Source organism: Rutilus rutilus (assembly GCF_951802725.1).
Source record: "Rutilus rutilus genome assembly, chromosome: 16".
Lineage (NCBI taxonomy): Eukaryota > Metazoa > Chordata > Actinopteri > Cypriniformes > Leuciscidae > Rutilus > Rutilus rutilus.
The window spans coordinates 834222-848224 of record NC_140224.1 but is presented as its reverse complement, the minus strand read 5'-3'; the positions used below and the strand labels follow the sequence as shown (position 1 = coordinate 848224).

The window sequence follows — 14003 nt, the reverse complement described above, 5'->3', positions numbered from 1 at the left end:
TTAATTCTTACATGTTAATTCTAAATATATTCAATTCAATAAAAACAAAAAGCTTTATAGTCATGACTGTAAATAATACAATACTGCCAAAGCTTGGAATACATAGAATAATAATAAAAACATCAAAAATAATAGAAGAAGATATTATAACATAACCTACACACACACACACACACACACACACACACATTACGGAGAGTCACTGTGGTGGGCAGTAGGGAAACACACTGAGGTCAGATACACACACATTCACACACACACACACACACACACACACACACACACACACACACACACACACACACACACACACACACGATTTGTGAGGACATTCCATAGACGTAATGGTTTTTATACTGTACAAACTGTATATTCTATCCCCTTACACTAACCCTACCCCTAAACCTACCCATCACAGGAAACATTCTGCATTTTTACATTTTTAAAAAAACACTGCTTAGTATGTTCTTAAAGCCATTTGAAAAATGAGGACCCCCAAAATGTCCTCATAAATCACCTATTTTCCCGAGTGTCCTCATTTGCAGGTGTGTTATCATAAAAATGTCCTCAGTTGTCATGAAAACAAGTACACACACACACACACACACACACACACACACACACACACACACACACACACAAATATATATCTGTCTCTTCCCGGTCAGAAGTGACCGGACACCTAAAAATGAAACTTCCTCCACCCCCAGTAAAACCAATGCAATTTATTTTTGTTCTATAATATTTTTTCTTTTTAATTTTGTATTTTGAGAGAATTTGATGTTACTTATTAATATTTATGCAATAATTATGGTCCATTTTTGCCATAGAAATTAATATTAAAAAAAAAATCTTCAATTATTGCAGTATTTCTGATTAATATAGAGACTAGGCCTTTTAAATTCTTTTTTTTTTGAAGTCAGATTAGCGCCACCTGTTGATCAAAAAAAGTCATTGCATGGGTTTACCACTAGATGCCTCTATAGCTCTATGGAGAGGCTTGTGAATTCTCTAGTCGTTTTTGGATAAATTACCTATTTTTAAGATGTGGATTTGAATGTATTTTTTAGAAATTCTCAAATAAAACTTTTTGCCAAGGTTTATAATTTATTTTAAAATAAATTTGATGTGAAGTGTACACGTTTTTGCATTATTACTACAGTCAAACCTGAATACAGAGAACGCATTTTGTTACAGGTAACATTACAATTCAATAAAAAAATTACAAAAATAAACAGTAATGCTTTATCACAGCTTATTATTTTTTATATTATTATTATTATTATTATTATTAAACATTATTTTAATAATTGTAATAATAATTATATATATATATATAATTATTAATTATGTTATGTTTTTCACTATTGATGTTTTAGAGTGTCACCCCTTCATTGTTGAGCACTTTTTTTTCTGCACCGTGGCCGATTTCTAGAGATTTTTGTCAATTTCCCATTCATTTCCTATGGTCGGTCATTTTTGACTGAAGAGCAAAAGTGTGACTAATTGTTTTTGTACGACCACTTAGCCTGCTCGAATCATGCCTTTAACTTTGTTGTGTGTTCACACACCTAATGCCATAAAATTTACCAAGTTTTGGAACATTCCGATAAAGCTGTGATTTTTAACAATTCAAAACAGAAAATTTTTCGGTCACACACACACACACACACACACACACACACACACACACACACACACACACACACACACACACACACACACACACACACACACACACACACACACACATGAAAGTCTGAGATATCTGTCAATATTTCTATTTTTTAAACAATGACACTTCAAAATTAGTACCAAAATATTGTAGAGTTTTCAGACTGGAGTCCGAGGCCCTCAGGAAAAGTTCTGTGGAAAAGTTTAGAGAAAAAAGTGAAAAGTTTTTCCTTTGCAGTGTTCTTATAACGTCGTTGTCAAAAGGATCTCGTTCACACAGATCCGCGAAACAACGAATCGCTGTATTCTGCTGTCAGGCCAGTAGATGGCGAAGTCACTTTGTAAAGAAACACTATAAACATATAGACTGAACACTGACACGCATGATGTCACCGCTTTCACAAACTCAAGTATTTGTAGCTTACACACAGACGATCACGGTATCTTTTTTTTTTTTAAACGTGCGTTTTTTAGGCCCCCAAAACGCGTTGTCGTGTAAATGAACGGCCAAATGCATAAAACGTTTTCTGTTTTTGAAAACGTGTAGAGTAAATGGCCCCTAATAACAAGTAGTGTAACGCGTAACACTTTTTTTTTGTTGTTGTTGCCATTTTTCACCCTTGGTTTTTGGCTTGCTTAGTTGGGGACAGTTTACTTAATATTCAACAATATTATTGATCTCCTGCATTGACTAGATTAAAAAGTTCGTCGAGACAAACTTTAAGTTGGCTTGAGAAAGTTTGAACCAGAAAGCTTAAAGTTTAAATTAGTTTAAAGTTAAAAAGTTGCTAGGCGGTTGCTAGGGTGTTCTGGGTGGTTGCTATTGTGTTGCTAGGCGGTTGCTAGGCTATTCAGGGTGGTTGCTAAGGTATTTTGGGTGGTTGCTAGGGTGTTGCTATATTAACTATAGGTTTGTTCGACTTGAACCGGCGCTGCACAGACCGATCGGTTTATGACATCAAAGTACCGCGAGAGCAATTCAAAAGCATATAGGAGCCGTCTACTTTCTATTCGCTCTCGCGGTACTTTGATGTCATTCACCGATCGGTCTGTGCAGCGCCGGTTCAAGTCGAACAAGCCTTATATGTTAATCCATCATATGAGAACTGAACTGAGCTGGACGATGACATCACGGTTTTCTCCAGGCTATATATATTTAAATGAACTAAATTAATAACTTTTCAACAACAAAAATTGTGGTATCAACTGTGACGCTATTTTCTTCTAGACACAAACTTTGTTGCATTATTTTATCTCTGTAAAGCTGCTTTAAAACAATCTGTGTTGTTAAAAGCGCTATAAAAATAAAGGTGACTTGACACTTTATTTTACAGTGTCATTGTTACATAATGTTACATGTAGTCACTATTGTAATAACTATAAATTATGCATAATCACATGCAGCTAACCCTAAACCAAATCCTAAAGTAAGTAGTTAATTATATGTCTCCCTGTGGTCGTCTATGTGGTGTTTTTAATACGCTTTAAGACAAAGCATGTGTAAGTTCATAAGTCGACACCATTGCTGAGTATTTCCTCCTTAAAACTGCAGTGAACCAAAGACAGTCTCAAACACACGCTTTGAAATCGCTGGTGTTTCTGACGTCACAAACTACCTTGTAACCAATCAGATCAACGTGTGATCATCAACCAGTGGATCTCTGAGCTGCTGTGAATGAGCGGAGGCGGGGCTCATTTGCATATTCACAGAACCGCGTATTCTAAATGAGGCAAGGGTGTCGACTAGTTAGGCTACATTCAAGATATTTTAAGGGAAAACAAGGAAAAAACGTTTAAATATGTCATTTTGGTGATCAAAGATTTTTTTTTTTAAGAGTTACAATTATTAACTAGATGCGAAAGTTCGTCGAGACAAACTTTAAGTTGGCTTGAGAAAGTTTGGACCGGAAAGTTTTTTGCTAGGCGGTTGTTAGGATGTTATGGGTGGTCGCTATGGTGTTGCTAGGCGGTTGCTAAGGTATTCTGGGTGGTTGCTAGGCGGTTGCTAGGGTATTTTGGGTGGTTGCTAGGGTGTTTTGGGTGGTTGCTAGGGTGTTTTGGGTGGTTGCTAGGCGGTTGCCAGGGTCTTTTGTGTGGTTGCTAGGCGGTTGCTAGGGTGTTCTGGGTGGTTGCTAGGATATTTTGGGTGGTTGCTAGGGTCTTTTGGGTGGTTGCTAGGGTATTTTGGGTGGTTGCTAGGCGGTTGCTAGGGTGTTTTGGGTGGTTGCTAGGCGGTTTTGGGTGGTTGCTAGGCAGTTGCTAGGGTGTTATGGGTGGTTGCTATGGTGTTGCTAGGCGTTGCTAAGGTATTCTGGGTGGTTGCTAGGTGGTGGCCAGGGTGTTCTGGGTGGTTGCTAGGCTGTTTTGGGTGGTTGCTAGGGTATTCTGGGTGGTTGCTAGGGTCTTTTGGGTGGTTGCTAGGGTCTTTTGGGTGGTTGCTAGGCGGTTGCTAGGGTCTTTTGGGTGGTTGCTAGGGTCTTTTGGGTGGTTGCTAGGCGGTTGCTAGGGTCTTTTGGGTGGTTGCTAGGGTCTTTTGGGTGGTTGCTACGGTGTTCTGGGTGGTTGCTAGGGTCTTTTGGGTGGTTGCTAGGCGGTTGCTAGGGTGTTCTGGGGGGTTGCTATGGTATTCAGGGCGGTTGATATGGTGTTACTAGGTGGTTGGTAGTTGTCACAGATGGTTACTATGGAGTTTTTATAGAGTTCTTAGCATGATCTTGGCATGATTTAACACTTAACTAATTGCTATTAGCATGTAGCTATTCACTGCTAGCATGTGTAGCATGTTGGAAGTGCTGTTTGCAAGCATGAGTCAAAATAGCCAAACCTCATCTCTATACGATGTTCTGATACAGAGATATAGGTCTTGCAAAACGGTTGCTAGGGTACTCAAGTTTGGTTGCTATGGAGTTGCTTGGGAGCTGGAAGCATTAAACTTAAGAAGTTTAAAGTGGTTTGAAGTTTAAAGTAGTTTAAAGTAGTTTGAAGTTTATGATAGATATATAAATAAGTTAGATAGATACACACAAACACACACACACACACACACACACACACACACACTCACTCAGACTACCTCGCTCACACACTCACTCAGACACACACACACACACACTCAGAGTTTATGAGTTTAGAGTTTATATGTGTACGAGTTTTTGAGTTTAGAGTTTATAAGTTTAAATGAGTTTAGAGTTCAGAGTTTATTAATTTATGAGTTTAAGAGTTCATAAGTCTATGAATTCATGAGTTTATTAGTTAATTAGTTATTAAATTTAAGTTAATTAGTTTATAAATGTATGAGATTAGAGTTTATTAGTTTAAATGAGTTTCATTGGCTAATATATATAGAACGGCAGTTTGGTTTAGTCTTCAAGGTGTTTAGATTTGAATTTTTGTCGGTTGGTGAGTTTGAATCTGGATTTGAATTTTTTAGAACTCCCCAATGTAAGTCAATGGGAGTTTTTCCGAGTTTTGATCGTCATTTGTAGGAAAACCGTAAGTCCGATCAGTCTGAAAAGATAAAGCAACTCGAGTCAGAACAGTTTGAAGGTCTGAGCCGAGTTTGGAGTATGTAGAGTTAAAGCTCTAGGAGGAGATTGAGTGTAATTTTTTGGTAAGAAGAATAATAATAACTAGATGCGAAAGTTCGTCGAGACAAACTTTAAGTTGGCTTGAGAAAGTTTGGACCGGAAAGTTTTTTGCTAGGCGGTTGTTAGGATGTTATGGATGGTCGCTATGGTGTTGCTAGGCGGTTGCTAAGGTATTCTGGGTGGTTGCTAGGCGGTTGCTAGGGTATTTTGGGTGGTTGCTAGGGTGTTCTGGGTGGTTGCTAGGGTGTTTTGGGTGGTTGCTAGGGTCTTTTGTGTGGTTGCTAGGCGGTTGCTAGGGTGTTCTGGGTGGTTGCTAGGATATTTTTGGTGGTTGCTAGGGTCTTTTGGGTGGTTGCTAGGCGGTTGCTAGGGTCTTTTGGGTGGTTGCTAGGCGGTTGCTAGGGTGTTTTGGGTGGTTGCTAGGATATTTTGGGTGGTTGCTAGGGTCTTTTGGGTGGTTGCTAGGCGGTTGCTAGGGTGTTATGGGTGGTTGCTATGGTGTTGCTAGGCGGTTGCTAAGGTGTTTTTGGTGGTTGCTAGGGTGTTCTGGGTGGTTGCTAGGCAGTTGCAAGGGTGTTATGGGTGGTTGCTATGGTGTTCCTAGGCGTTGCTAAGGTATTCTGGGTGGTTGCTAGGTGGTGGCTAGGGTGTTCTGGGTGGTTGCTAGGCTGTTTTGGGTGGTTGCTAGGGTCTTTTGGGTGGTTGCTAGGCGGTTGCTAGGGTGTTTTGGGTGGTTGCTAGGATATTTTGGGTGGTTGCTAGGCGGTTGCTAGGGTCTTTTGGATGGTTGCTAGGGTCTTTTGGGTGGTTGCTAGGCGGTTGCTAGGGTATTTTGGGTGGTTGCTAGGGTCTTTTGGGTGGTTGCTAGGGTGTTCTGGGTGGTTGCTAGGCGGTTGCTAGGGTCTTTTGGGTGGTTGCTAGGCGGTTGCTAGGCTGTTTTGGGTGGTTGCTAGGATATTCTGGGTGGTTGCTAGGCGGTTGCTAGGATATTTCTGGTGGTTGCTAGGGTCTTTTGGGTGGTTGCTAGGCAGTTGCTAGGATATTTTGGGTGGTTGCTAGGGTCTTTTGGGTGGTTGCTAGGCGGTTGCTAGGGTGTTTTGGGTGGTTGCTAGGGTCTTTTGGGTGGTTGCTAGGCGGTTGCTAGGGTGTTTTGGGTGGTTGTTAGGGTGTTTTGGGTGGTTGCTAGGCGGTTGCTAGGGTGTTCTGGGTTGTTGCTAGGCTGTTTTGGGTGGTTGCTAGGATATTCTGGGTGGTTGCTAGGCGGTTGCTAGGATATTTCTGGTGGTTGCTAGGGTCTTTTGGGTGGTTGCTAGGCAGTTGCTAGGATATTTTGGGTGGTTGCTAGGGTCTTTTGGGTGGTTGCTAGGCGGTTGCTAGGGTGTTTTGGGTGGTTGCTAGGGTCTTTTGGGTGGTTGCTAGGCGGTTGCTAGGGTGTTTTGGGTGGTTGCTAGGGTGTTTTGGGTGGTTGCTAGGCGGTTGCTAGGGTTTCTGGGGGGTTGCTAGGGTCTTTTGGGTGGTTGCTAGGCGGTTGCTAGGGTGTTCTGGGGGGTTGCTATGGTATTCAGGGCGGTTGATATGGTGTTACTAGGTGGTTGGTAGTTGTCACAGATGGTTACTATGGAGTTTTTATAGAGTTCTTAGCATGATCTTGGCATGATTTAACACTTAACTAATCACTATTAGCATGTAGCTATTCACTGCTAGCATATGTAGCATGTTGGAAGTGCTGTTTGCTAGCATGAGTCAAAAGAGCCAAACCTCATCTCTATACGATGTTCTGATACAGAGATATAGGTCTTGCAAAATGGTTGCTAGGGTACTCAAGTTTGGTTGCTATGGAGTTGCTTGGGAGCTGGGAGCTTTAAACTTAAGAAGTTTAAATTGGTTTAAAGTTTAAAGTAGTTTGAAGTTTATGACAGAGAGATAGATAGATAAATAAGTTAGATAGATACACACACACACACACACACACACACACACACACACACACACACACACACACACACACACTCACACAGACTACCTCGCTCACACACTCACTCAGACACACACACACACACACACACACACACACACACTCAGAGTTTATGAGTTTAGAGTTTATAAGTGTATAAACTGATGAGTTTATAAGTGTATGAGTTTTTGAGTTTAGAGTTTATAAATTTAAATGAGTTTAGAGTTCAGAGTTTATTAATTTATGAGTTTAAGAGTTCATAAGTCTATGAATTCATGAGTTTATTAGTTAATTAGTTATTAAATTTAAGTTAATTAGTTTATAAATGTATGAGATTAGAGTTTATTAGTTTAAATGAGTTTCATTGGCTAATATATATAGAACGGCAGTTTGGTTTAGTCTTCAAGGTATTTAGATTTGAATTTTTGTCGGTTGGTCAGTTTGAATCTGGATTTGAATTTTTTAGAACTCCCCAATGCAAGTCAATGGGAGTTTTTCCGAGTTTTGATCATCATTTGTAGGAAAACCGTAAGTCCGATCAGTCTGAAAAGATAAAGCAACTCGAGTCAGAACAGTTTGAGTGTCTGAGCCGAGTTTGGAGTATGTAGAGTTAAAGCTCTAGGAGGAGATTGAGTGGAATTTTTTGGTAAGAAGAATAATAATAATAACTAGATGCGAAAGTTCGTCGAGACAAACTTTAAGTTGGCTTGAGAAAGTTTGGACCGGAAAGTTTTTTGCTAGGCGGTTGTTAGGATGTTATGGGTGGTCGCTATGGTGTTGCTAGGCGGTTGCTAAGGTATTCTGGGTGGTTGCTAGGCGGTTGCTAGGGTATTTTGGGTGGTTGCTAGGGTGTTTTGGGTGGTTGCTAGGCGGTTGCCAGGGTCTTTTGTGTGGTTGCTAGGCGGTTGCTAGGGTGTTCTGGGTGGTTGCTAGGATATTTTGGGTGGTTGCTAGGGTCTTTTGGGTGGTTGCTAGGGTATTTTGGGTGGTTGCTAGGCGGTTGCTAGGGTGTTTTGGGTGGTTGCTAGGCGGTTTTGGGTGGTTGCTAGGCGGTTGCTAGGGTATTTTGGGTGGTTGCTAGGGTGTTCTGGGTGGTTGCTAGGCAGTTGCTAGGGTGTTATGGGTGGTTGCTATGGTGTTGCTAGGCGTTGCTAGGGTGTTTTGGGTGGTTGCTAGGCGGTTTTGGGTGGTTGCTAGGCGGTTGCTAGGGTATTTTGGGTGGTTGCTAGGGTGTTCTGGGTGGTTGCTAGGCAGTTGCTAGGGTGTTATGGGTGGTTGCTATGGTGTTGCTAGGCGTTGCTAAGGTATTCTGGGTGGTTGCTAGGTGGTGGCCAGGGTGTTCTGGGTGGTTGCTAGGCTGTTTTGGGTGGTTGCTAGGGTATTCTGGGTGGTTGCTAGGGTCTTTTGGGTGGTTGCTAGGCGGTTGCTAGGGTCTTTTGGGTGGTTGCTAGGGTCTTTTGGGTGGTTGCTACGGTGTTCTGGGTGGTTGCTAGGGTCTTTTGGGTGGTTGCTAGGCGGTTGCTAGGGTCTTTTGGGTGGTTGCTAGGGTCTTTTGGGTGGTTGCTACGGTGTTCTGGGTGGTTGCTAGGGTCTTTTGGGTGGTTGCTAGGCGGTTGCTAGGGTGTTCTGGGGGGTTGCTATGGTATTCAGGGCGGTTGATATGGTGTTACTAGGTGGTTGGTAGTTATCACAGATGGTTACTATGGAGTTTTTATAGAGTTCTTAGCATGATCTTGGCATGATTTAACACTTAACTAATCGCTATTAGCATGTAGCTATTCACTGCTAGCATATGTAGCATGTTGGAAGTGCTGTTTGCTAGCATGAGTCAAAAGAGCCAAACCTCATCTCTATACGATGTTCTGATACAGAGATATAGGTCTTGCAAAACGGTTGCTAGGGTACTCAAGTTTGGTTGCTATGGAGTTGCTTGGGAGCTGGGAGCTTTAAACTTAAGAAGTTTAAATTGGTTTGAAGTTTAAAGTAGTTTAAAGTAGTTTGAAGTTTATGATAGATATATAAATAAGTTAGATAGATACAAACAAACAAACACACACACACACACACACACACACACACACACACACACACACACACACACACACACACTCACACAGACTACCTCGCTCACACACTCACTCAGACACACACACACACACTCAGAGTTTATGAGTTTAGAGTTTATAAGTGTACAAGTTTTTGAGTTTAGAGTTTATAAGTTTAAATGAGTTTAGAGTTCAGAATGTATTAATTTATGAGTTTAAGAGTTCATAAGTCTATGAATTCATGAGTTTATTAGTTAATTAGTTATTAAATTTAAGTTAATTAGTTTATAAGTGTATGAGATTAGAGTTTATTAGTTTAAATGAGTTTCATTGGCTAATATATATAGAATGGCAGTTTGAATTAGTTTTCAAGGGATTTAGATTTAAATTTTTGTCGGTTGGTGAGTTTGAATTTTTTTAGAATGCCCAATGTTAAGTCAATGGGAGTTTTTCCGAGTTTTGATCGTCATTTGTAGGAAAACCGTAAGTCCGATCAGTCTGAAAAGATAAAGCAACTAACTTCAGATCAGTTTGAGTGTGTGAGCCGAGTTTGGAGTATGTAGAGTTAAAGCTCTAGGACGAGTTTGAGTCAACAGTTTTTAACAGAAGAATAATAATAATAATAATAATAATAAGTTTAAATAGGATTTCAGTAAGTTGGCTCTCTCAAGCCAACTTAATAAGTTTAAATAGGATTTCAATATGTTGGCTCTCTCAAGCCAACTTAATAACAGGGGGACTTTAATATTACTCAGTCTTATGTTTTGATGTGTGCTCGAGTTTTACACGGAACGCGAGGCGTTGGCAACCCTGTCTGACCCCCCCCCCCACACACACACACACTCTGTGATGGTATGTTCCACGAACTGTCAACTGAAGGCCAATCTTTCGCTATCATTACATGACAAATTCTAACAATATCGCCTGAACTGGCCGCGCGGAGTTTCGCTGCGGTTTCCCGGAAGATGGAGGATCGCGCGCGAGCGTTGTTTTCTTTCGGGATAATCGCGGACGTCCAGTTCGCAGATATAGATGATGGGATGAACTATCTGAGGACAAGTAGACGCTTCTACAGGAACAGTGTCGCGTTGCTTCGGGACGCGGTGCGGCACTGGGAGGAGACGCGCGTCAGCTGCGTCATTCAGCTCGGAGACGCTATTGACGGATACAACAAGAGCCGCGACGCGTCGGAACGAGCGCTAGACACGGTTATGGCCGAGTTCGAGAAGAGTTCGGTGGATGTGCATCATGTGTGGGGGAATCACGAGTTCTACAACTTCAGCAGGGAAACTCTAATGGCCTCTCCGCTGAACAGCGCAGGGAAAGCAGGAGCCGGAAGTGACCTCGTCGCGGACGACATTTACGCGTATGAGTTTAGCCCCGCCCCCGGGTTTCGATTCGTGCTTCTGGACGCGTACGACGTGAGCGTCATCGGGAGAGACGCGCGCAGCGAGAAGCATCAGCAGGCCATGAAGCTGCTGCAGAAACACAACAGCAACGCGGACCTCAACCAGCCGCCAGGTGCTGACCTCTGACCTCTGACCCCCGTCCTAAACTTTAGAAGCCTGATTTATATTTTTTTCTTTGTTAAAAAAAAAAAAAAAAATACTGTCCAAAATATTATTTTGAAAATATTTAGACCTCAACCAGTCGCTCAACCTCTGACCCCCATCCTAAACTTTAAAAGGCTGATTTATAGATTTTTCTATGTATAAAGAAAAGAAGAAAAAAAACCATACTAATATTTGGAAAATATTTGGGTTTTTTTCAATTCATTATAGTACTGAACTGTTAGATTTATTTATTCACTCACTCACTCCCCCTTTATTGCATGATTATTACAAAAACAAACCATAACACAGTAATGTTATTCTACACTGTATTTTTTTTTTTTTTAACTCAAAGTAAGTGTTCATTTCGTGCTGCTTTAACATGTTAAGTTTCGTCAACTTAAAAAATATTAAGTTATATTAAGTCACAGCTTGGATATTTGAGGTATCATTAAATCCAGTAAAGTATGATTACACTAATTACAACGATAATTTTTTTACATAACATGATGACCAGCCTTATCATGCAACCGACCGTTGATTAATAACAATAATCATGTTTACAGTATATAGTGGGCATGTGAAACATTTGCTTGGTGAATTAATACTAAGGCTCGTTGTTTATGTGCTTTCTTACAGTTGGTGGGTTGGAACAAAGGTTTGTGAAGTTCAACGGAGGATTCAGTGCAGAGCAGCTTCAGTGGCTCGATGAAGTCTTAACCCTTGCCGACCAGAGGCAGGAGAGAGTCACTGTCTTCAGTGAGTATATTAATGTTCTGCAGTGAGTATATTAATGTTCTGCAGTGAGTATATTAATGTTCTGCAGTGAGTATATTAATGTTCTGCAGTGAGTATATTAATGTTCTACAGTGAGTATATTAATGTTCTGCAGTGAGTATATTAATATTCTGCTGTGAGTATATTAATATTCTGCGTCTGTCTTCAGTGAGTATATTAATGTTCTGCAGTGAGTATATTAATGTTCTGCAGTGAGTATATTAATATTCTGCTGTGAGTATATTAATATTCTGCTGTGAGTATATTAATATTCTGCGTCTGTCTTCAGTGAGTATATTAATATTCTACAGTGAGTATATTAATGTTCTACAGTGAGTATATTAATGTTCTACAGTGAGTATATTAATGTTCTGCAGTGAGTATATTAATGTTCTGCAGTGAGTATATTAATGTTCTGCGTCTGTCTTCAGTGAGTATATTAATGTTCTGCAGTGAGTATATTAATATTCTGCGTCTGTCTTCAGTGAGTATATTAATATTCTGCTGTGAGTATATTAATATTCTGCTGTGAGTATATTAATATTCTGCGTCTGTCTTCAGTGAGTATATTAATATTCTACAGTGAGTATATTAATGTTCTACAGTGAGTATATTAATGTTCTACAGTGAGTATATTAATGTTCTGCAGTGAGTATATTAATGTTCTGCGTCTGTCTTCAGTGAGTATATTAATGTTCTGCAGTGAGTATATTAATATTCTGCGTCTGTCTTCAGTGAGTATATTAATATTCTGCTGTGAGTATATTAATATTCTGCTGTGAGTATATTAATATTCTGCTGTGAGTATATTAATATTCTGCGTCTGTCTTCAGTGAGTATATTAATGTTCTACAGTGAGTATATTAATGTTCTGCAGTGAGTATATTAATATTCTGCATCTGTCTTCAGTGAGTATATTAATATTCTGCGTCTGTCTTCAGTGAGTATATTAATATTCTGCCGTGAGTATATTAATATTCTGCGTCTGTCTTCAGTGAGTATATTAATATATTACACCTGAACGCAAACTCTGATTATGCGTACGAACGTTAGAGATGAGCAGTTTGGCGACACCGGTGAGGGACTGACGGCTGATGAAGGAAAACCACTTTAATATTCAAGTCCTAATCATAAATACAGTGCATGTTCACTATAACAGTTTAAATACATAAAATCTAATCCTGGCTAATCCTGTAACCCTGAGTTTGTTAAACTACTGTCATGGTACAGGCTCCTGGTCTTGATGTGGTGTGTGTGTGTGTGTGTGTGTTTGCAGGTCATCTCCCCGTTCACCCGGACGCCACGGACTCCATCTGTCTGGCCTGGAACTACGAGGAGCTTCTGTCGGTCCTGCAAGCTCATAAGAGTGTGATAATCTTCATCTCGGGACACGATCATGCCGGAGGGTTCTGCACCGACCCGTCGGGCGTCCACCACATCACATTGGAGGGGGTGATCGAGACCCCCCCCGACACCAGCGCCTTCGGGACGGTGTACGTGTACGAGGACCAGATGCTTCTCAAGGGCAGTGGAAGAACCGCAGACAGAGTCCTCAGATATCCATGAGAGATTACTGTCAATGAACGATGGAATTAAAACAAACAAACACCATCTGTATGATCATCTCAGTCTCTGCTGTTGCATCTGAGATTTATTAACTTCAGAAGATGTGTTTATGAGTAAACAGCACTGTCGAGTCAACGAGTGGTTCTCTGAGCTGAGTGAGTGAGTGGAGGCGGGGCTCATTTAGGGCTGGGCGATATATATCGCTTTATAATATCTGAGCCGTAGTTAACTGACAAGCTGAGCCATATCGCATTAATTATCGATAATTAACTACGGCTCTGTGTTGTAAATGCCGCTCCATCTGAAAGCAGGTGATGGCGATTTACTACTAATCAAGGAACCGGCTTTACTGACGAGATGCGCATAACAATGTCATGCGATATATCGCCCAGCCCTAGGCTCATTTGCATATTCATAGAACCGCGTATATTAAATGAGTAAGGGGGTCGAATTACATTGAAAATATTTATTTTAAGGCATGTAGAATTTTTTTTCAAGGGAAAACCGTTTCAGTGTGTAATTTTGGTGATCAAAGATGGGGATAAAATGATTGACAACAGTTGGACTTTAAATAAATAAAAAATGCTGTACATACATTTATATTTATTGTCAATTATGTTTACACACAAATAATTATGATAACTATATATACATATGTATAAATAAATAAATATATGTGTGTGTGTTTGTGCGTGTGTGTATATATATAATTTTACATGTAGCCTACTTAATTACATTTTTCTTTTTTCTTTATATTAGTGCTGAAAAATTCGATTAATCGCATCTAACAAAAGTTTATATACACACACACACACACACACACATATTTACAAACTGTTAAGTTAGATTG

The 14003-nt window shown here is 40.3% G+C and overlaps 1 protein-coding gene across 1 annotated transcript; it reads left to right on the top strand.

The window, feature by feature from the left end:
* Positions 1-10091: 10091 nt before the first annotated feature.
* adprm (ADP-ribose/CDP-alcohol diphosphatase, manganese-dependent) lies at positions 10092-13746 on the top strand. Its single transcript, XM_084434838.1, has 3 exons — positions 10092-10781; positions 11450-11569; positions 12864-13746. The coding sequence occupies exons 1-3, from the start codon at positions 10226-10228 to the stop codon at positions 13151-13153; spliced, it is 966 nt and encodes a 321-aa protein (XP_084290964.1). The 5' UTR covers positions 10092-10225; the 3' UTR covers positions 13154-13746.
* Positions 13747-14003: the final 257 nt, after the last annotated feature.

Excerpts from the sequence above, each read along its gene's own strand:
- adprm (XM_084434838.1), top strand. The coding sequence starts at position 10,226 with ATGGAGGATCGCGCGCGAGCGTTGTTTTCTTTCGGGATAATCGCGGAC. Across the intron at positions 10,782-11,449 it reads GGACCTCAACCAGCCGCCAG|TTGGTGGGTTGGAACAAAGG; the intron begins GTGCTGACCTCT and ends GCTTTCTTACAG. Across the intron at positions 11,570-12,863 it reads GGAGAGAGTCACTGTCTTCA|GTCATCTCCCCGTTCACCCG; the intron begins GTGAGTATATTA and ends GTGTGTTTGCAG.